The following is a 24,588-nucleotide window of genomic DNA, read 5'->3' as shown; positions in this document are numbered from 1 at the left end:
TAATTCATTCTTAAATCTAAAATAAACTCAATTTCATGATCCAACCCAGTAAAGTTATAAATATTTAAAATGAGAGCATTCGGTACTTAACAAGTACTATACCAAAGGCAAGGGTTGTTGAACTAAGCTGGTACAATGGCTCTGACCACAAATATGGTATTAGTAGACAAAAAGCTGTTTATAGCCACACATGAATGGAGTATGAAATGCAGAGTTCACTTCAAGAGAAATGTCTTTCTGATTCAATTAGATAAAGAATACTAAAATAAGAGGACCTCCCATCCACGTTCTTTTCAACTTTGAAACAGAAGATCATATGTTTGCCTCCAGCTAGCAGGTTCAGCTTCTTATTATCACCTCATTTAATTTATATTGTTAGTTTTACCTTAAGAAAGGGCTATTTTCTCAAGATAAAATATGACTGTAGCATGACAGCTGAAACTAAGGGAAAGTGTTAAGTGTTTCACCTCATTTCCCCTTCTTCCTTTCCATCTGCTGCTCTAGCTGAAATTACTTTTTTCTGTAGTTCTCATAAATGTATTCCCAAGCAGGTTCTTTTACTTAGAAGTTTAAAAAAAAATTACTAAAAACTTATCTTATATAGACAAACATTAGCAAGCAGTAAGAGCTAGTCTACAAAAGATTACCTGTTGCAAAAGCTTTACCACATCCAGGATGTTCACACTGATACGGTCTGTCTCCTGTGTGTGACCTTTCATGTACCTGCCAAGACATCCAATACACTGATTTAGTGAAATGTTGCATCTGATTACTTCAAAACAAACAGCTCATTCTCAAAGACAATACATTTTATTTCTCCTCCTAAGATTCACATTAAAATGTCCTTAACTCAGTGATAAAAGTTAACAGAATAGGGTAGCAGTGTTTTCCTTAAAATTACAGATGTCTCCTTCAAAGGTCTAGCCTTTTGAGTTAGTTTTGCAAAAAACATTTCTTTAAATATATGTGGAATTGACAACGGCAACTACAAAAGACAGTATGCATAAATGCCTCAGGCTCACTCTCTCTTGATTTTTAACTCCACTGAGAACTTCTACTGATCCTCTTGCATTGCATGAAATCTCTGCAGCAAGGACACCATTGTGGCATATAATCCATGCAGTCAGTTACTCACTGACTCAACAGTGCTCCACTGCAGGGAGTTTACCTCATCTGCAAGTGATTACCTCTCTACATTTTCACTGTTTCCAGTAATATTTTAAATTATTTAAAAACAAAAACAAGCAACCAAAAAACAAAATACAAGAGAGAAATAAGGAGTTGCCATTTGTAAAGAAAACGTTCCAGCTCTTCACTTTGAACATTTGATTGTTTTGAAGAATTAGACTTATGATGAAAAAAATCTTTCAGAATCTGGAATTCTTACATGATCATGCATACATGTAGATTAAACAAAGTGCACACTAGATTTCAAAATTCCTGTGATACTGCTGGTGGAACCTACAAGAACCTACATTATTACATGCTGGCAATATAAGAGCCCAACACGATGCCACATCTACATCCAACCTAATCTGACAGCTAAATAAGTACCATTTACAGCCAATATGTATTCTTTTTCAGGCTATAGTGCACGTTTTATATAACATTAACAGATAAAGATTATATTTTTTTTAGCCCATGACTATAGTCTATTAGATGCTCAGTTTTCAAAAAGTGCATCACCTCAGAACACTAAGCAAAATTGGATGAACATCTGAGACAACCAATTATTGTAGTATCAACCCAGTAAACATTTAACAAAACATCACCATTGCAATTATCTCTCTATTCATTTCTATAACTTCAAGCATATAATTTTTTTTTTTTTTTTTAAATCACACCTACAAAGTACATTTTACATCTACAAAATGTACATTTACAAAAGCTCATTTTACATCTCATCACCTTAAGATGGTGAGCTGTCGTGTACAGTTTTCCACAGCCATCATAATCACAGCGGAATGCTTTCTCTCCACTCTGCTGAGATTTTGCAGTCACTCTTGTTCCATGTCCTTGCAAGACAATCTTAAATTGAAAAACAAATCATTAAAAAAATACAAAGGGTTGGGAAAGTCACACCCTATTTGTAGTTAAGTCAGAGCAGATTCTAACAGGTTTCTTTTGTCTCTCTTTGCTATGCCACGTATTCCTTAGCCCTCAAAAAATAAAAATAAAAAGCATAGATGCTGATGAAAGAGAGAAACTGTAAAGCATATTTACTTGTAGCTAATATATTTAAATGTGTTCATTAATTAGTCAAACAACAACAAATACAAATTAATTTGAAAAATAAGCCCAGTGGTAAAACGAGTGTTAGAAAGAAAAGGCTTAGATTACACCTAAGGCACTGGTTCTGTTCCTAAGGGAGGTTAGATGTAAGTCAGACCACCTTCAAAGATAAGTTCATGCAAAGGCTAAACAATGATTAAATACACTTATAATGAGCACTTTTTGAAAATGAAGGAAAGCATTTTGTACTTTTTCAGTGATGCATGTGTTTTGATCAAACTAACTGGAACAACAACAACTAGGTTGCACTCTTCTTTTTGCACGACACAACAGGAAAACATACAGAATAGTTTTCTAACGCAACTTTTAAAGCCTTTTTGCATACACTAATAATCAAGGAGCATTCTTACAGACTGAAAAAATAGGCAGAAGCCCAAACGTAAACATTTTGATACAACTGTACACAAAGTAATTGTGACTTTTAAAATGTCTATCCTTTCAAACCACCCCCTTTTCTTATGGATCCAATTCCATTCCACATTGTCAAAGAGCATTTCATAGAACTGTTAAGATGGGAAGGCAGCCCTGCTGCAGCTCCACCATTCAAAGCAGTGTCAGCTGCAACATGTTGTTCGTGGCAGTGTCCTGGTGAGTTCTGAGCATCTCCAGAGACACCACGAGGTCTCTGGGCAACCTGTGCTAGTGTTCAGTCTTTCTCAGAGTCAAAAGTTTTTTTCTCACATTTAAATTGAATTTCTTATACCTCAATATGTGCCAAATGCCTCTTGTCCTGTCATTGTCAGCCACTAAGAGCCTGCTCAAAACTGCACCAAGTGTTCCCGGTATGTCTCACCGGTGATGAAGGAGGTGAAGGATCACCTCCCTCAACCTGCTGGCAATGCGTTGCCTAATATGGAGAAGACACACCGGTAACACAACCTTAGCTAAGTATGTACACTCCAACACTTTTGGATTATTTTTTCCTGTCAGTAAAACTGTTAGCATTTTTTTCTGCAGTTTTAGCATATAACAGTATGTATGTACTAGCTACGATCTGCTCTAAAGCTGAGGTATGTCAAAGTTTAAAAGAAAATTTAAACAATTCTGTAATCAATGTGCTATTTCTAGTATCCACAAGGAAATAACCAGGCATTTTATCAAAACAAAGATTGGGATAAAGGATAAAACACGCAGGAAAAAATCAGTTGAAAATCACAAGCATTTGTTTGGTCAAACAACTGTTTGCAGAAGTACGCATCTTCACAACACATTCGTTGGTATGACTTGAAAATTATTAAGAATTCAGTTAGTATTATTCAGCAAGAACAGATATTGTATTAAAATTACTGTTCTTAGAAGATAATGTTCTTTAAAGAAATAAAAAATTTAGATGTTAGGCACAAAATCAAAATAACATAAACAAAGCACCTTTATAATAATTTGACACTTTGAGAGAAATTGTGTTGTTCAAAACACTTTTAAATAGACAAAAAAAACAAACCCTAAAGTTTAAAAGTAATCACAGATGCATCCTAACTTAGTTCAGACAGGTAGCACAGGAGAACAACAAAGGTAACAGAAATCTCAGATAAGATTTTTATATCATATCCATACGAACCAGTCATATGATTCTGCTTTTATCGTGAACAGATGGGTATGACAGATGTGAAAAGAAATGATGTGTGATATCCATTTGGTCACACAGCCTTTTGTTCTCGCATGTACAAATCACAATGAGGTTGTACGGTTTTTTACTTTGGTAAAAACCCTAACCATATGCAACTGGTTTGAATGACTACTCAGAAGCATAACATCTGTTCTGTTCTTGTGTTACTGTGACCTTCATAAAGAATTTATAAATATACACTTATTTAATACTATATCTGAATATTAAACTATTTTATCTCAAGCAACGTAGTATTTCTGAACGAGTTACAAGTAGGTATCTGATCACACCATGATATAACCACAGTTAACACTTTCAGAAATAAGCAATAGCTTTGGGCCCCTCAGTTCTTTGGTCGGCCAACTGAAGTCACCTTACTGTGGTCAGAATTTGAGACTATGCCTTAATACCTTTTGAAATATTAGATCTTTTTCATTGTTTGTTTGGAACACATAATGCTCCATAAGATTGGCTCATTCCCATATGGCATACATGTTGCCATACATGTGTAGATAAAGCAACCTTCTGATTCACTTCACTTTGTTTTGGGGTTGAGGTTGAAATCAACATGTAACTGGATATTGGCAACGGGTCACTTTGTTTAATAGGCTCTTATTTTACTTTTAATTAAAACCAACCAAAACCATATTCTGCTCTTCCTTGAATTTTGCATTTTGATGGAATTGTATCTCTAATCAAACCTAAAAGTCTGCGTTTCTTGATTTCTTGATTTCATTTTATGGAATATATTCCAATACCACAGATAATGTATGTATTGACTTTTCTCTCCTTTCACAGTCATGCCACACAGACAACTGTGGAGCATCTTTGGCTTTAAATATTGTGGGACCTAACTTAGAAACAAACAAACAAACAAAAAACAAACAAAAACAAACAAACAAACAAAAAAAGATTTTAAGGTCACTGTCAAAGGTGAGCCTACAATTCTACCTTTCATGGGTATTGTAAGATATTTTACCTTGGAAGATATTCTTCATTGTTATCTAGTTCATTACCTCTTAAATTACACAAAAACAAAAAGCAGTACTTCTCTGGTGACTCTATCATTCTCAGTGAAATGACTTACCATTTCTGATTCTGTCATTTGAGCATGTGAGGGTATAGGGTCTTGTTATTATTTTCTGTTGTTGTTCATAACTCTTTGAAGGCTACCGTGTATTTTTCTTTTTTTTTTCTTTTTCTTTAATGGAGTGTTCTATGGTGAGGAAGACCACTGTCCTTACACAATTTTACAAATCCCAGGTTAAAAAAAGTCCTCAGATTTCGTAAGTTTAACCTGTATTCTCCATTACCCTTAGAAATTTTAAGTCAATACTTTCACATTGAAAAGGGTTGTGAGTATATATACACACACACACACACTTCTACATAATAACGTGATTGCAGAAGAACCGGTAGTATTTTTCTGCTTCTTTAGGGGGTTCACTAGGACAGCACCTTCAACTACTGACTGCTTACAAAACCTGAAATAAAAATAAGGGAATCTAACAGGGCAAGTGGAATGAAAATCAGGTACCAAAGAAAGAACAATTGGAGGCACATGTCTAGAATTAATCTTTCTTGAGAAGAAGTTAATTAATTACTTGATTCAGTGTTCCTTCTCATTTAAGGAATATAAAAAGGAAGTTCAAGATCTGGAAAAGAACTTCTGAAATACTTACCCCCCTCACTGATGAAATACTCAGGTTAAAAAGTCAGATCTTAGAAATCCAACATAATTTTTAACTATGCTTTGAAAGAAAAAAGGAAAGAAAAAAGACAGAAAACAGTATTTGAAGGTCTTTATATAATCATGTGAATGGATCTTGGACAGAGAGAAATATGATCTGTATGTGACATGCATAGTTTTGAAGTCTAAAATTCCTAAAAGGTGGCAGTGAAATCTAGTTCATGGCCACACAGGGCTGCCTACTGTGCATGCTGCTGGGCACAGGGAATAATGAAGAAATAGATGTGTTACGTTATTTTATATTGTGCTACATACCTGCATTTTTTTATCTTGTTCATTTTCACCTATCATTCCTGTGCCGCTAACACTGTCATTTCCATCAATAGAGACCTGAAAAATGAAGTTGAAATGGTAAAAACATTTTCAAGTTACTTCTATTCATCTCAAAAGTAGAGTTACAATTCCTGAGTTCCTTGTTCTCTCATAGCTCTCTAGCTCCCTCTTGAAACATGATTATCCCATCTGTTAACACGAAAAGCACCACTTGTAGCACCTACATTATACGATAGGTACGGTAAGTATTTCAAGATTGTCTTAAAACAAGGTTGAAAAGACTACAAGAACCACATGTGCTAAATTAATAAACTTCGAAAAATATTGTAATAAGCTTATACATTTAGCAACAGTGAATTCCAAATTTAAAAAAATTACACACTTTTTTTTTTTTTTTTTTTTTTTAAATAATAGGGTAGCATGTCTCACTCCCTGTTAAGAAGAGCTACTTGTTTCCAAATGCACCGCTCCTTTGGAATCAAAGTACCTGGGCAGCGTATTACATCTCAACTCAAAATAGCAAAACTATAACAGCTAAGCAAAGACTCGCATATTGCTCCGGATGTTTATTTTTAAATACAGTTTACAGGAAGAGAAAGGTATCTCTGCTTTCCAAGGAGCTTAGAAAAATATTTGAAAGAGTATTATGTATTAATTTGAAATCATTATTTAATACTCTCTCACATGCATCAACTCAGTGTTTCATTAGTCACTGCAGAAAACAAAAACTATTTTAAAATATACTTTACACAGTTCCCCCTTATATAAATGCCTCTTTGTTGAGCACTCACATTCACAATACCCTCTGCATCCATTACACTTAAGGCTGAGACCAGTGCCTCTAAATCTAGTCAGAATTCCTCTTTGCAATTCCACTACATATCCTCTGACTTTATATTGACTGAAAGCAATAATCTCTTTTTTTACTGGTTGCTTTGAGAGTAAGATAGTGTAGACTTAGCCTAAAATTAAGAGGATTTTATTTAGTCTTTATATGCGCTCTGCAAGACATGGCTAAGTGGTACTATGCCTAAAAGACAATTTTGCTCCAAAGGAAGATCTTTGAATTCTTCGTAAAAGACTCTCTTAGATTCTAAAGACAGATTTAGTGTGCCTGCAATTGCAAACATAAGGACACCTATACTGAGTAAAATTAAAGGTCAATCTAGCACACCATTTTGTTTCAAATAGTAGCCAGTAGCAGATCCTAGGGAAGACTGCAGGAGCCGGCCAAGCAAACAGTGATAGATTCCCAGAAATATACTCCCAACCTCCAAGCAATTTGTGGCTGAGAAACTTCCTGAACTAGAAGTCGTATGTTTCTACCTAATAGCCCTGGACACATTTTTCTTCTATGAATTTGTCTAATTACCCTTTGAATCCAGGGGCATATTAGCATGCGCAGTATTCTACAAGTAGTGCCATGGCTCAACTTCATGTTGTTTGACAAAGGATCATTCCCTTGTTGTCCCTGAACCTGTGACCTGAGAGTTTTATTTGATGGTCCCCAGTTCCTATATTGGTGAAGACAATGACAAGCCACCACTCTTCTCTGTGCCACTTAAAATTTTATAAAATTCTCTCCTATCCTTACCTCATATTTCATTTGCTAAGTCATCACTGTTGCCCCTTTCTGTACCTTTTTCAATGTTCTGTACCAGCTTCTATAAAAAGTATACATTGTCTTACTATGAGGCCTACATGGACATGGAACAGAATCATAAAACCCCATTTCTCTTTTTTAGAGAAAAACAGGGGTGTAACAACTCAGCTATTATTTACTTTTGTAAGTAATGTAGATGAAGTACTTGGAAACTCACTTCTACTGACTGTCCTTGAGAAATTCTAGCAGCACCTTTCAGAATAAGGTTCTGAGATGAAAGCTGAAAGAAATTAAGTAGTTTTTCCTAGATACACAGAAGCATACTTCAGAATACAACTTCACGTTACAGAATTGAAAAACACACGTTGAGGGAAATAGAACAAAAAAGCAAATATATTTGCATTTCTTCTATTTCTTCTTAAAACAAAAACTTACTCTTACAACAAATTGGTATTAATATGGATACTTATCAAAAAGGACAAAGTTATGATTAATTTAAATCTAAATGCAATAATAGCTTGGCAATGTGTAAAAGCTTGTCACTACAGCTCAGCCAACTTTGAATAACCTTTTTATTTTATGAAATGTTAAAGCATAGCCAAACATAGCACAATCCGACTGGCTCTCTTAGGTTCTCCTCAGTTGTAACACACACAAATATAATGGAACGAATGGTGTATTGGCCATTTAATTATCCTAACTGGCCTGCTCCCAGAATTTGACATTTCCCAGTAACAATAAAGATGCTAACAGAATTTAGAACTAACTCTACTCTTTTCCAGAGAAACAGAAGCACAGATTGTAATCATCCAGGAATCGACACACTGAGAACTATAAAGTCAGAAAAGTTGCAATGTCCTTTGTTACAGTTGGGTCATGCTTTACAGGGGTCCATTAAGGTGCAGGACATGAATTTTTAGTATCACACTACATTTTATGTCTTAGAGAAAGTAATTATTTACTTGTCTAAATCAGTTTCAAAATCAGCCTGACTCGCATCATTTTGGTGTTCAATTTCTTGTTCTCTTTATGCACACATACTGGAGCTGCGGGTGACAGTGAAGCACCGTCATGACAATTTGGTGTTCTCTCTTTTAAGAGTCTGAAGACTCTCTTATCATTTTATTTCATAATATATCACAATTGGCTTTTGCCGCCAGGTATCACGTGATGTGACATTAAAACATTATGGATAGATGAAACGTCTTTCAGTATACCTTAGCTGCATATTGCTCCAAAGCACTGATGGTATCTGGGTCAATGGCAGCATCTCCTGTATGAAGACCAGCCACTGTGCCATCAGCTTGAATGGCTAAAATGGTATCTGACTGTGGCATCTGTACTGCATGGTGAATGTAGGCAGTAGTCCCATCCTCCAACTGGACTGCTTGTAATGCACTCTGGTCATAACTGTCTGAGAAGTAACATTAAGAAATGTTATGAATGAAAAGGAACACTGATATCTGCACATAACATGAGAAACTACTGCTACTTAGAAAATGTTTCCAAAAACCATATATATACATATATATATATATGTATGAAATATGAGAGAAATAAAATCACTGAAAACATTACTATGAATAGCACTGATTAAGTTCTTTCAAGACAACAACATCTGTATCTTTTACTTCTGCACACCTGCAGAAATGCATAACCAGTTTGCTATCAGTCTAGCTTGATTTACAAAGGAAATCAGGACTAGAAATATGCTTTCCATTCCTAATCCATTCAAGAAAATTTAAAATATTTATCACATGTGCTTCAGATTTTAGAATTCAAACATCCAATCATTTTAAGAAAAGAATCATACAAATAAAATATATGCAAAATAAACACAGAAAGCATAGGATGACTTTTAAAGAGTAAATTCTTTGTAATATTCTCTTCTCGTATTTTTGACTGTAGAATGCAATTCTTGTTACAGTAGTCTAAACAAACTTAAAATAGCTACTTCTTCACTTTTTGAAGAGAAATAGGACTTTTTCTAAGACTAGTGTAAACAGATTCTGCAGAAACCTAGGTTATCATTTAAAATAAATGTGTTTGCATTCTTAACTGTCAGTTGTCACATTTTCTGCCCTACTACCTAATGACAAATTGTAAGTAGCATATCTTTAAAATGTGATCCTAATAAGGAACTGAACCAGTCTAATTTCAGTATTTTCTAGATGACACCATGTAAAAGAGAAAAAAAAAAACCTACAATGGGAATCATAATAATGATGTCATTGTCTAAATACAGTACCATATTTTATACTGGTGAAGTTCTGTTGAACCGTAATAATAAATCACACTTGAAAAAATATTTACCTTTGGAGGTGTGATGAATAAATGCTGTAGTTCCATCTTCCAGCTGAACTGCCTGTCCATCTTCCAGACGCAAGCTGTCCCCTGTTTGGAAGAAAGAATTACAATGCTTCAACAATAGTTTGAAAAATCCATTAGTTACAAAAACAATCTCTTCAGAACTGTTTGCATTAAGATGAGAAATGAAGCTGTTCTCATGAGCATTAATTAGTCAGTATCAATACTTGCCAGTAATACAAAAATACATATCTTGTATTATTACACTTACTACTTTTAGGCATGGGTACATGTTGAACGTAAGCTGCAGAACCATCTTCTAGTTGAATCACTTGGCCATCCATCAATTTACCATCTGAAATACATTGTTAGATTCTTTAAAAATATTCTGTATGACCATTCACACTTTAAACACACAGTTGATACTTTCAGTATTAAAATATCAGTAAAAGTCACAGAGAAACGCTGGTAAAGATGAAGCACAATATGGCTGTATAATGCTGGTTTTTAAATTCGGGGATAAAAAATGGGGATAAAAAGCATGATCGGTGAAGTTAATTTATCCACCATAAAGTACTGTTATCTGTTAGCTATTATTACCTATCCACTAGGCAGAATGTTGATATTTGGGTTTGAGGAATAAAGATCATTTAATTTCTGTTTGACTTATGTCCAAAGATTTGATAGCTGCACTTTATTAGTACTGGAAATAAACATTTATTTTATATTATTACTGTAAAACCCCAAATGAGATTATAGCTTTGTAAACACTGTAAAGATTTTCCCTGATTTTACAATACAATGGGTTTATATTCCAAAGACAGGGTTAAACAGGTGAATACAATGCCAATACAAGTAAACTTCTAGCCATTGACTTACCTTTAGAATTGTGCTGTATATAAGCTGTGGAGCCATCAGCAAGGGTAACTGCTTGCAAACTTACACCTTCCATATTCTCTAAGTTGTCACCATCTAGTTAGGAAACAAAAAACATATTTACTATTAGCAGCATCAAACCTTAAAAATCACTAGTTAAGAAACTCCAAAAATAATGACATCATTTAAAACACAATGATTTTAGAAATAATAATAGTTCTTATCTGCTTTCTGGTTTTTGAGCTTTGAAAATATACTCGCTCTATAAACATGACAGCTACAACGTTATTTGCCTTAACTGAAAAAGTTATGTCATTGAATAGATGACTACAAAGTTCAGGTTTTGGGAGAAATACTAATTAGGTCATGAGCCCCAACAGTGAAATGGTGATATACATTTGTAGCAATAATTTTGTTCTGTACGCTATTACCTATCGTTAATATATGCAAATCTGTTTAGATTAAAATAGATTTATGAAAAAAAAATTATCAGTTAAAATCATAACAAAGCTGTAAGAAAACATCAAGTTTAAAACAATCCTAGATCAGCAATCTGTTTTAAAACTGAACTACTTTAATATATACTTAGATGACAGTTACTAAGTTTAAAACAGTGTATCTATCGTGAGAATTAAGTCACATTTCATAGTCCTTATTTTGGCACATTTACACTCCCATTACCTTAATTAAGGGATTGTTCTCTTTCAGAATTCTATCAGTGAGTTTAATCAATCTCAGCTAACTAAGAAATAATTTTCTGATTTGTGTTAGATTCTTCATTTAGAATACGCTACCTGAGTTTTAGAGTTTTATCTGAATTTCTAACAGAAACGACACAATAATGTACAGATATTTTAACTGAATGTTTACCTTGCACAGCTACAGCTTCTGTCAGACAGAGAGTCACGTGCTGGGCCTCCATTCCTCCTCCAGAAAATTCAGTCATTCCCTGAGAGTCTCGATTTATCTGAGCTAGTAACATTGTCTACCTAGAAAGAAAGGATTCACAAAACGTAAATACAAAATATAAATACAGAACAAGAACTAGTTAAATACAAGCCAAGTTTTATTGTATTTTTATGCAAATACTACAAACATTTTATGTTACTTTCCACATAGACAAAATGCAATGAATGACTTATCTGGAAAGAAAGTCAATGGAAAAAAAAAAAAAAGTTATTTCAAATAGTTAAATATTATTACATTAGTTAACTAAGCTAAGAACTATTAAGAACTTCAGGCATCATGTAGTAAATTGCAGAATTGAAGTTATACTAAAGAAAAGAAAAATGCACAAAGAAAAGCGGTGGTAATGATGGTACACATAATGAGACCTTTTTGTCCCCAGAATTACAATAAAGCTGACAATTCACCCGTGGTCATCCTTAACACCAGAGCCTTTACTATATATAAAAAATATCTCCAGCGCCAGTCGGAGTTTCAGAAGCAGATACTGATGAAACACACACTTCACACGCTTGATTAGCAAGTCTGATGGAATGATCCAGCTATGTCACTGAACTTACCAGGAAGATTTATATCACATTTGTATCATATATACACACACAAAATAATTACAAAATAATAAAGCATCTCACAATAAAGTGCATTAATAAGAAAACAAGATAGTGATTGCTCAGTGACAGTCACAACTCTACACATATCTCACAGAACCGCCCATCTCTTTGGATACCAATTTTTTACCCAGGCAATTTTCAATATGGGATCTTAAGAAGTCTATTGAATCTGAAAGGCTGTTACTAATTTTCAGTATTACTGGATTAAGCTATAAAATAAATACATAACATTGTATTCTGTGAACTCAGATGCTGGCTTTCACCACAGGAAAAAAAAAACAACTGAGTGACTGAATTCTGCTAGCCCTTTAGTTAATGCCACACGCAGAGAGATGTGGGTGTAAGGAAAAACAGCACATGGAATTGCAATCGAGGCTACAGTCTATTTAGTCAACAGTTTTTCTTACAATAAGCAGTAGTTAGGTAATCCACAAAAAAGGTATAGAAAATCAATCAAGGCTTTTAATCTTAGCATGATTCCATGGCCAACTGTTTTGTAATTCAAGACCGAGAAGAATAATCTAGGATTTTTTTTACTTATAACTAAGTTTCTAAATAACTAGACTACTTTTACCTCTATGATCTGGAAATCTGCCCTTGAAAATGAGCAGCTCATCAGTGGTCTCAAAACCCACTCTGAAACTCAGGTTAGTAGCTCAGAACTAAGGGATAAGGCAGTGTCCCCGTGCTCCGATGTTACAGCGAGCACCACCATACCTCCTGAGGCTGGGCCTGAACTCTCAATCACGTTGGCACGCGAGATTCTTGTTGACAGTTTGGTTATCTGTTAGAGATGCTGGTTAATGGACTAGATACGGTTTAATGAGGAAAATGGAAGGGGTATCTTAAGGAAGGTTGTAAGTCACCTGTAAAAAATAAAAAACCACTGGTGTTTTCATGGGTTACCTTGCCTTGAATACTGTATATGAAAAAACACCATTCAGGATTAGTACACAATTCAGTAAGAAACACATTTCTCAAGATTAAAATCGTACCTAATATCCATCTGGAATATTAAGGACATAAAATATAGGTTTGAAGTAGAGAATCTGAACCTTGGAACAATGCTAGGCATCAAAATGAAGAAACAGTTAAGACAGAAAGTAAAATAAAAATCCAAAGGGGTGTAAGAGATTTTTTTTTAACCTCCACGGGAAGATGGGAAATTCTTGTTGGCAGCATCCTTTCCAAGAAAATAAGCTCTTATTGAAAATGAGGTCCCTAAAATGGGTGTAATACAACAGGAAAAGAGCCAGCACGAAGAAGCCACTCAGGCTACACAGCACTTATACTAAATGTTTCTAAAGAAAATGAAATAGCTGGGGTTCTGGGGGATGCTAAGGCCTAAACAACAGGAACTGTGCTGGGACACGAGATCACGAGTTCCACTCCTTGCTCTGCCATCTCCAAGTTACTGACTTTGGAAAAAGAGCTGTGTTCCCTGTTACTCAGCGTTCCCTATTATCCCCATCCTAATATATGGACAAAACACTGACCAGAAAGCGCTTCGCTTGTCAGCCACAAATGGGAGAACACGGTATAGCTGCAAGACCAGCTTAAGCGAGTAGCATAGGAAACGGTCCCACCCTCAGTGCTCGAGCACTGTGCAATGATTAAGATCAGAAAATTCATGCAGTTTGAAAAAAAAAATTAACCAGCACCAAGAAAGGTTTTGTTGTAGACCAGTTTGTTGGGACTGCTTTCTGGAGGTGCTGCCAACTTGCAGCAAGCCTAATTAACTATGGTATCAGATGGAAATGGGGCACAGAGGTTACCTGCCTCCTCACCTGCTAGCACAGCGCTCTGTACTGACAAGGATCCCTGTTCATTCCTCTTTCAGGACACTTTGCAGAATGGCTGAAAAGCACTGAGACCACTCCACGCACCAGGGAAGGCAGGCTACACAACCACTGCTTTTGACTGTCTTCTGAAACAACTCTAGCACGGACTGGATCCTGAAGGTGTTTCAGCTCAGGTCTGTTTCAGAGGATTCCCCCTCCTAGATAAAGTATCTCCTAAGAAGCCCTCATCATCTATGCTATCTGCCTTTAAAACAGAGTGATGACCTTTCTCCAAAGCTTATGCCTCTTCTCTGAGCACTGGGGAAGTGGAGAAGCAGCTAGTTGACTCAGACAACTGCAAAGCCCTGCAAGAGTCAGAGCAAACACACTGTTTAAAGGGTCAATGGCTATTTTAGAAAAAAAAAAAAATAATAAAGGAATCTAATGCAAATTAATTCAGGGGCCAAAGGAGAAAAAATACTCCTTTAAATTATTTTACAGTGTTTGCTGCTGTAATGCAGCCCATCATACAGTATGAGAACTCGGTGAACTGCTGCACGCAGTGCTCCTTCGTTTCCTCTAACCCAGGCTTTACATGACCACGTCCAGACAGCTGTGCTGTCCCGGCTCTGACTCCTTTCAAATGATCCCTTCCAGTCTATCCTCTTCCCGATCCTCTGCCCTTCAGTTAGCTTCCTGTCCTCAACTCCATCTCTTCCAGAAGCACCACGTTCCTTCTTCAGCTGGCCCTACCACAGCACCAAATTCTCAGTGCCTTCCTCTTCAGCCCACCCTTCTTGTCAGACCAACCCAACGCACTCCCGGATGCACTCCAAGTCCTTCTGCAACTGTCCCACCAGGGCTGCCCCGAGCAAAACCCCAGCCCTCCCTCAGAGTCTGGCCATGCAGCAGTTCTGCTGTGTTCCTCTGCTGTGCAGGGAAGAAGGCCCCCAGGCAAAAGCAGAACACCTGATCACTTTGGGGCTCTCTTCTTCCCCCCCCAGCAAAGAACACTGGCTCAGCAGACAGCTCTTTGAGGTCTGAGGAAGAGGATGGGGAGAGAACAAAGAGCGAAGGCTGGCCAACACTGCAGAGAAATGGGTCAGGATACCTCAGTAAAACTGTTTCAGAGACCTTGCTGCCACCTTTCTTGTTTGTTAAATCAGAGTGGGCAACTACTGGCACAGATTGCCGAGGACTCTGTCCTTGTAGGTGTTCAAGACTTGATACAGCCCTGTGCAACCTGTCCAAACCAGCATCACCATGCTGCTAGTACATCACTCACCATGCAAATCTCATCTCCTACTTTATTTTGACTGTTTTTTTTTTTATTATTATTTTATTTTTATTTCGAAGCCAGTCGGTTTTGATCAAATCAAAGTCTCTTCCCTTATACTCAGCTTCTTTCTTCATTGTGCTCCCACCCCGTTTCTGCTAACTGGCTTAAATGCTGTTCTCTCCCCAGCCTCCAGTACATTTGTCTTTACCCTGCCAGTGCAAACCTCAGCAGCATTTATTTCTGTGTATTTGCATCACTCCGTTTTTTCTTTAAACCTCCTGCCTGCCAGGAATTTTGCCAGCATGAACCTGGAAGAGAAAGACCTCCTTTACCAACTTGCAATATTGCAGCTCATTAGTTGAAAAGCTGTTGAAAGCAGCCATTTTTAGGAAAACACATGAACCCTGGCCTGAGGCCCGCAGACGCCACACCAGGTTGCTGCACGTGTACTCCGGTTAATCTCAAAAGCTGTCTGTCCTACAGGAGAGGCACAAGGACAGCCTTCATCAGCAGGTACTCACTGAAGTGAAAAATCGCGACTCGATGCTGGCAACTCTTGCGTATCTTCACGGCTCACGTGCAAGCTGCAGGTCTGCAAGGCACATCGCAGCGGTATTTGGGAAGACGTTCACGGGGACTGCAACACATCTTGGTTCCTGACATGTTCGGTCACTAAAACATTCATGCATGGAGAATCTTACCTTTTTTATTTATTTATTTTTTTTTTTTTTAAGATTGTTGGAATACTACCCCTAGAAAAAAATAGCCTGAGACAAAAATGACTAGACTGAAAAACCCCTGAACTGAAACCAGGGTCTGAGAGAAGGAAGCAAAAGCCAGTCGCAAGAAGTGATGCTGAAGCAGGGCTCACACCGGTAGTCACAGGGTAGAAGCAGTCCGTCACCTGTGCTGCTGACTTCACAACGCTTTTTGACAAAAGCTGCACCAGAAAGGTGCAAAAAAAGCACACACCAGGGTATGTGCGCATAACTTTTTTATTAAAAATAGAATAAAATAAAATCCTCCAAATGGGAAAAATGGTAAACTTCTATCAGCTTTAAGTTCTCACAACTCGTAACTCTGCAGCAAAGGGGGGAAGGACTTCTTGTGAAGACTTGATGAAGGGGCCTGTTTAGAGAGCACCTACCGCAATTCTGCCCCCCTCTAACCCTCAAATGAACGGACTCCTCTGGATGCAGTCACTGGCTTAGGAGAGAAGATGCAATGCTAAAAGAGAAGTTGTTATGTACACTCTGTATAGCAGCTGGAAACAGAAGCCCTAGCTGAAAATTCGGAATCGAACAAGTAGAAAACAGCAGGTGGGACTTAGGCAATTGAAAAGGAAAGCAAGCACTGGTAGAGGGCATATCACTGAGCAGAAGAAATTGGGTTTGGAGGACTGGGAAGTCAAGCAGCTGAGAGGAGACCGAGACTTTGGTAGTTGAGAATGTGGCAAACAAAAGCAGGAATTTGGCATTTCCAGAATGCCTATAAGGCTGCATTGCTGGGCAAAGAAAAAGAACTGTAGTAACAATAGCAGAAACTCCTCAGAGAGGGGAAAAAAAAAAAAGGATGATACTTTGGGAATCAGTAACAGGAAAATGAATAGTTTTTAATAGCAGTCAAGTAGGAAAAGTTACTGTTATAAAATGCAAGGAGGGAAAAGAAAGATCTGGCACGTGCAGGATGAAAGAACTATGAAAGGAGGACAGGGAAAAAAAAGCTCCTCCGGACATTAGGCTACCTTGTGATTGTTCACGCTCGTTGCACAGACAGCACTAAGAAGTTTGAAATAACATCCATTTATTTCAAAACATTACTTTTATTTTTAATACACTTCTAATAATGTACAAAACTGTTGTAATTTTATTCAACGTTCAAAACCAGCAAACAATTACCAGTCCAGAAAAGTAAAGTGGCAAACGACACAACCCCGCAACTGCAAAACTTTCATTGAGGAATTTTAGGAAACCGTATTCCTACGTTGGACAAAGCTGAATCCCGAGATCAGCTCGTGTCTGTCAGCACACTAATGTAATTAAACACTGGCCACATCAGGGTCCTTAACAATTGATATGGTTGCAAATACCCATGCGGTCACTTTCCTGAAGGAGTCTGATTAACAAACATTTGTGAAATGCCAAAATTAATGCCTACAATTAGCATTCTGATTAAATTCACTTCAACTGGTAACATATATTGCAGGCTTCCAGGTCTCAGTGTAAAAAATGACTGACGGACTGAAAAACCAGATACAAATTGTAGAGATACAAACTGTATCTGTAGCCCAGATACAATTTGTGTTAGGGGTACAGCTTACTCATTACCTGACCTTGTCTGATGGCTGTAGTAAGCTCACAAATACACACAGTGCTACTGAGGCTCCCAAAACTCTCATTTCTGTTCCCCTACGTACCTGTATGATAATCTTCTCCACTATAACCCTGGCAATTTGTAGCAGGGTCAGAAATGAAACCTAGATGCTGTTGATGCTTTGATCCAGCGTTTCAAGGGAGCAGACATGGATTTCTGTCTCCTTCAGCTGCCCTTGCCCCTTGCAGCACTTCACCAACGCACTGAAGCATTGATTTCATAACCAATTGGTCAGACCAACTTCTAGTGGATAAACCCAACAAGAGCTACCTGGTGTTAGATATTTCTCTATTTCTTAGTGTTTTGTTCTCTAACTTTAACTTCCTTTACATTATTTTTCCAATCACTTGTAAAGGCAACCCCCACATAACTAAGCAGCAATTTCCACCATGTTACAGGAACGAGGCCGAAAATACAGAAACAAACCTGTACTAAGGGATCTGTAACAGCTGGATTCAGAGAGACCAGTCACTGACGAGGGGGTAAGGCACGCACTTCAATAGCACATTACAGACGTATTTTCTGGAGAGCAGGAAGGGTTGCAAATTATGAACCACGGGATCTAACCCTGGCCCTACAGAACCTAACGAAGACCGACAGCACTGTCAAGTGCCTAAGTGATTTGTACGTGCTCTGAATGGCAGCACAGTCAACTTGCAAAGACTTGCGTCACCCAAAGCAGGGGCTCGCAGTCAAACTCGAGGTTCCGTTTTACTCTTTTTGCAGTATTTCAACCTTGTTGTTCCCCTAGAGATGCACCGTATTGATAATGCAGTCAAAGGCTAATTCACTGCCAGAATTTGGTATCTTTCACAAATATCTCACGAATGTAATATCAAATGTACCACTGCTGTACCAAAGCACAACTGACCTCAGTACGCAGTCAGAACATTTAACTTCACCTAACTGCGCTACATGCCAGCAGTCTTCCCCCAGGTCATCACCATACAGCCACTGTGACCAGCAGGGCTTTAGATGTAGCCCAAGAAAGGGCCATATAATCTGTGGCAAAATGTCAAATTCAGACGTGGCTGAAAACAGCACTGCATCATTCAGAGTATTTGTGTGTGCACACTGGTTTGCAGGCAGATGACAAGAGGAACAACGTGAACTCAGCTAGCAACACACACCAGCACGTTGCTCTGAACTCAGCCGGCCTTCCTTGCCCCAGCTGAGACACATCCCTCCTGTCCCAGACAAATTTGCTTTACCAATGCTCACTCATACCTTCTTTTCTTTAAAAAATAAAACCAAAACCCCACAACTCTCTGCTGCAGACTGACTGGTAATACATTATTTTTGCTTTCACAGACAAAAAAGTAAGGATAAATAATAACATGCATGTTCAGAAACTGAGTGCTAGGCCAGCAATAGGAAGAAAGCTTGTAGGTCATCTGACTTTCTTTGATACCTGAAAAACTTCGAACGCTATTAACAAAGCTGAAAGAAAATTTGGAATGTTTTTCAGCCTGTTAGTGAGTTAAGCCACTAAAGATTTCATCCCAAGTGTATTTTTCCCCAGGAAGTTGCAAAGCAAGAAAGAGACTAAAAGCTCTTAACTGATGAACCTCTGTGTCCTCACATCTACTGGTTTTGAGGGGTTGTTGCTGCACAGTCCATACATAAACACAAAGTAATGGACATACAAACAATGCATCTAGATGACATGCTTCAGAATTGTACTCAAATTACTTATATGAAAGGAGCAGTAACACATCTCTAGTGGGAAAAAAAAAAAAAAAAAGGAGGTACACATCTTCTGAAGCACTTCAGGGGGCTACTCCTGAATCCTACAAACAGAAAAACTCCGGTTATATCAGTGATTCAAAAGAACAGGAAGAATGAAACGAGGAATATGTGAGGAATATGTGAGTATTTAAAGGCTGAAAAAATTGAAGGACACCGAGGCCAACTATTTCAATCAGTTTTACTGCGGTATCAAACAGAATTCCGAGTCTCTTAATTGTCAAGAAATCGCAAAAGCATCTGATTTACATCAGCAAAGCAGTTAATCCTGACTGTGCCCACTCAAATCCTCCAAATATGCTGGGACTGACAACAAAATAAGGAATTTTGACTGGGTTGTGTGGATATGAGTTAATTAGTAATCTGATAACTACATTGCAGATATATCAGTATTAGCCATAACAACCTGCAGCGTTTTAGGCAATGCTTGTCCTTCAGAAACTCATTGGAAAGCCTTCTGAACTATGAACCTTTACCCTGAATTACAAAAAACAGTAAGTGTAAGCTGGAAAACACACCATATAAATATATGCCAATACCATGATATCTTAGTAGGAATATGCTTAAGGCATGGGCATCACCACCAAACTTGCAAATACAGATCATCTTCCAGCTCCAGAGAATTCTGTCGTCAGTCATGAAGTCCGAGAGCATTAGGCAGATAACAGACTTTCCCCCCCTCAAGTATTTACAGAAAAAAAACATTCAGCAGATGACAAGATACAGAGTGAGGGCAGCAGCCAGCGGTTGTAAGTGTAAATCTGGTGTCAGCTTAGAACACCGTACAACTTGCTGGAACTGTAAATTCCATCCAGAACTGAGCAGTTTGGTTATGGAGCAAGTGTCACCGCGGTGGAGCAAAGCGCAGCCCCACTGTATCATTCAGAAAGCAGCGTAGCCCAGAACATTTTAGCATTCACTGGAAGCATTCGCTAATTTTGTCCAATTCGGTGTTTGCGTCACCGATCAACAACTCCTGCTGTGCAAAGCAGAGCAGGAAGACCAAAACCATAGTTCCATGAGTCAATATAACCAAAGTCAAATTAAGTTGCAGACAGAGCCCCTTAAAACCAACTGTGCCACAATGCGAACGCATTTGGTCATGTTGCATGGCTTCCTGTCACTCCTCCCCCAGAAAGGCAGTGTCTGTGGGCAGGCACCTCCCTTCCATTTCTCACTCCATCCGTGGGACACCTGAACACTTCTCTATTTACAGGAACTGGCGCTTCAGGTTCCAGATGAGAATCCATCTGCTAGGACCAGGATCCACCCGAGGGACCCAGAAGCTGCACAGAAACCTTCATTTAAACTTCCAGGAGCCCTCGGGGCACAAGGGTAGGCTACTCATTTTCCAGTCTCCTTACCAAGTCCACCTATTTCCTTGCAGAACAGCAGAGAAGAAAAGCCAAACCGACCACCTATTGGTTGGGAGAGCACGGAAAGCACGCTGGCGAGCTGTAGAGAAGTTGAAGCAATGTGACGGTACAGGAAGAAAAGCCAGTGGCAAGGCAAGGCAAACAAAGGTTGGCCCGGGATGCTATTGTGTGTACATACACAGGTCAGGGGCAGGAGAAGTTAGAGCAGACGGTGTGGGAAGCGGAAATCCTGGGGATGATCACGGAAGAGTCAAAATGCAGACAGGAAAAGAGTAGTGAAAGAATCAGACTGCAAAAGCACAGATGTGCTCTACCTCTCAACTACTTGTGTTATGTGCATTGTAACACTTGGAACTTGCAGAATTGCTCTGATTACCAGGAACGTGTCAATTGCTTTGTGCGTGGAAGCTCATCTACATTCACTTGAGCCCTATACTTTGGAAAACAGAATTTGTTTTGACACCAATGCCAATTAAAGACTCCCCAGAACTTAATAACAGTGTTTCTCAAAGACACCACCTATGCTGAGCATGTTTTACCCCAAAATTCTAAAGCCAAGAATTACATATGACAGCAAAAAAGACCCACGTCCTAAACTGTAACTGCAGCCCAATTACACCGTCAAAGAAACAACCCAGGTCAAAATGCCTTCTTTTTAGCTTTATTTATAAAATAAATAAATAAATAAATAAATAAATAAATGCATTTTAAAAAGCCATTACATTAAGTTTGCAACAACACTCCAAAGTTCGTAAATACTAAAATTAACTGGACCTTAACTTGGACATGTTTGTTCATTCCAACACGGACACCCAACTACCAAGGGGTGGACAGCACACGCGGGGGCCCAACCAAGGCAAGAACTCGGTGTCTCCTGAGTCACACCAGCAGCCCGACCAAAGCTGCGCAGGATCCGCTGCAGCCAGCTCAGGACCCATTCGCTCCTCGTGGCAAGGGCTTCCCACTGCATGGCTCTGTGGAGGCAGCTGGCCCAGGGACTAGCTTGAGCCGGTTGCTGCGTTACCCCAATTATGTTCTGTCACGGGACCCACCGCCCTGTCCTTCTGCACAGCAGTAGGTTCGTTAAGATGTGTTAGGATGAACAGCTTTTTCAGGAGAGAATATAAGCTTGAACACTACGTGTAACCAGTTACCCCAGATCCTCACACAGGATCACGCACGTTGGGGGTTACATCCCAACCACCCTCGGTATTCGCTGTTACCTGGAGCAAAGACCCTCAAAAACAGGCTTAGGGTCAGATGAATCACTCTGCTGTTTCTAGATAGACTCTAGATAGACTCTAGATAGACTCTAGATAGACTCTAGATAGACTCTAGATAGACTCTAGATAGACTCTAGATAGACTCTAGATAGACTCTAGATAGACTCTAGATAGACTCTAGATAGACTCTAGATAGACTCCTGTTTACTAAACCCAACCTCGCCGAGTCCCATACATATCCATATGCACACGTGCATCTAAATACACACACCATCAAGTCCCTTTTCCTGGTACTGCAGAGCAGCGACACGTGGGCCAGCAGCAGTTTGACATGCTGAAGCAGTGCAGAATTTGAGGTAATCTGGACAAAAACAAATTTACAAATCTAATTCTGGCTCACGTTATCAGAGAATATACCTCCTTGTATTATCTCCGTGCCTACCTCCAGTGAGAAAAGGGATCGCCAGCTTATGCCAGAAGTACTGGGATGTCTAAGCATCAAATGTGACACAGGCACGAAGACACAGGATGAACAAAGCCTGTGTGACTGAATTTTTACTCTCCTATTTGCCTTGCAGTACAAGGCAAAATAATTCCTCTTCAAGATGGATGCTAGGACCGAAATTTTCATTATTCCATTACCATAATGAGAACAGTTTATGTAAATTATGTAATCAATTTGAAATACATTTATCAAGAACCAAAACACTTATCCTACGTAGCTCAGTTGAATTGCCATCTACTACCAAAGCAACCATGTATTATTTGACTACATACTCCCCGGTTTTTCTGTGGCACTTCAGTGAAAAGCTTCTGACTTATTTACACCATGAAAGATCAAGACTTTAATTCCTAAAATACAAAGAGATGGGCCATGAGATGACAGCCCCGTTACACCCTGCTGCCCTCCTTGCAGGTACTCTTATACAAAGAAGCCGGCACACGCTCCGTACACAGGACTGCCCTTAAAAAGGTTCAGTTAAGGACACACACACTTGATTTTTCAGGCACTATCACCCTGAAACCGTGACAGAAAGGCCTGCTCGGCAGCCCTTGAGGATGTAGGGGATTTATGCCACCTAGGGCAGAATTTTGAGAAGACTTTAAGGCGGATGTAGCGCTCTGACGGGAAGGCCGTGCGGCCGGGCCTCCCGCAGCAGCGCTGCCATCCCCGCGCAGCGCCTGGGAGGCGCCCTCAGGAGACGCTGGCCCCCAGCGAGCCGCTGAGCCGGGCGCTCCGCGGCCCCTCGCGCACAGCCCAGCGCCATCCCGAGGAGCCCGCCCCGCCAGCCGGGGCTCAGCGGGGCACCCACGGCCCCGGGGCCGGCTCGGGAGGCGCTCCCGGAGGAGCAGCTCCCGGCGGCCGCGCTCTCCCCGACGCTGAGGGCCGGGAGCTGCCGGCGGCCGCCTGACGGAGCCCGGCGGCGCTGCGGGCGCAGACAAAAGGCGGAGGCGCCGCCGAGCCCCCCCTGAGGCGCGGGGGCCCCGGGCCCGGCCCCGCGCCCCCGGCCGTGACGCAGCGGCCAACGGGCCCCGCGGGGGCGGCGGGCGGGGGTGGGGGGGGCCGTGCCGGGCCGGGCCGTGCGGCGCGGCGGGGCTGCGGTGCGGCGGTGCCGGCGGGTGCCGCCGCTGCCCGCTGCCGCCGCTGCCTGCGGCGCGGGGGGCGCGGCGCGGCCCGGCGCGGCGTCCCGCGGCGGCGATGGCGGCGGCTCGCATAAGGCACACTGGGTAGCGACACGTTTATATACGAACCTCGCCGAGAAATTTTCCAACAATTCCTCCGTCCGACCACCATGCACCAGGACAGGAAACGGCCGCCTCAGCGCCCGCCCGCCTCAGCGCCGCCCCGAGCCGCGCGCCCGGGCTCCGCGCCCCGCGCGCCCGCCGCTCCCATTGGGCGCGCCGCGCCGCGCCGCGCCGCCCCCGCTCGCCATTGGCCGCCTCCGGGCCCCGCGCCGCTGCCCATTGGCCGGCCGCCCGCGGCCCCGCCCCGCGGCTTCGCGGCGCTGAGGCTATGCTGGGTCCGGGGCCGCCGCCGCCGCCATTTTGTGCCGCGGGGAGCGCGGCGCTCGCGCGCCAGCGGGGGAGCGGGCGGCGGCCGCCATTTCCTCCGCCGGGGAGCGCCCGGGCCGCGGCGGGAGGGGAGCGGGCGGGGACCGGGGGCTCCGGCCCTGAGGGCGCCTCAGGGCTCGGCCCCCCGCGGGGCGCCGGCCGCCCTCAGCCCCCGGCCGGCGCCTCGGGACCCGGTGCCGCTCGGTCCCGGCTCGGCGGGGCAGGGAGCAGCGACTGAAGCGTAAAATGCCGGGGGCGGCGCGCAGGGCTCAGCGCGTTTGTCTGACAGGAAATAAAACCACCGGGGCAGCCGGAGCGGGCAGCGCCCGCAGGACAGCACCAGGGCTGTGCCGGGCCCTTCTGAACGGGGCAGCTGTGACAGCGTTTAATTCCGTTTAATTATCTTAAAATAATACAAACAGCCAGAATATTTTATTCCAGATCAGCCCTAATACTGAGGAACAATTAAAACAA

At 40.7% G+C, this 24,588-nt stretch overlaps 1 protein-coding gene across 2 annotated transcripts in view; it reads right to left on the bottom strand.

Moving 5' to 3' along the window:
- Positions 1-23,886, bottom strand: part of ZNF143 (zinc finger protein 143) — a 36,865-nt gene extending 12,979 nt beyond the window's left edge. For both annotated transcript variants that reach the window (XM_032188860.1, XM_032188861.1), the window contains exons 1-9: positions 23,815-23,886; positions 11,578-11,696; positions 10,711-10,803; positions 10,103-10,186; positions 9,838-9,918; positions 8,742-8,938; positions 5,904-5,978; positions 1,909-2,028; positions 648-723 (exon numbers count right to left, since the gene is read on the bottom strand). In XM_032188860.1, coding sequence (XP_032044751.1) covers positions 648-723; positions 1,909-2,028; positions 5,904-5,978; positions 8,742-8,938; positions 9,838-9,918; positions 10,103-10,186; positions 10,711-10,803; positions 11,578-11,689 — 838 coding nt within the window. In that variant the 5' untranslated portion in view covers positions 11,690-11,696; positions 23,815-23,886. The remainder of the gene's footprint in view (positions 1-647; positions 724-1,908; positions 2,029-5,903; positions 5,979-8,741; positions 8,939-9,837; positions 9,919-10,102; positions 10,187-10,710; positions 10,804-11,577; positions 11,697-23,814) is intronic.
- Between the last annotated feature and the right edge of the window lie 702 nt (positions 23,887-24,588).

The sequence above is a fragment of the Aythya fuligula genome, chromosome 5 (genome assembly GCF_009819795.1).
Source record: "Aythya fuligula isolate bAytFul2 chromosome 5, bAytFul2.pri, whole genome shotgun sequence".
Taxonomy (NCBI): domain Eukaryota; kingdom Metazoa; phylum Chordata; class Aves; order Anseriformes; family Anatidae; genus Aythya; species Aythya fuligula.
Note: the sequence above shows the minus strand (reverse complement) of the source record. Positions and strands in the feature narration are given on the sequence as shown.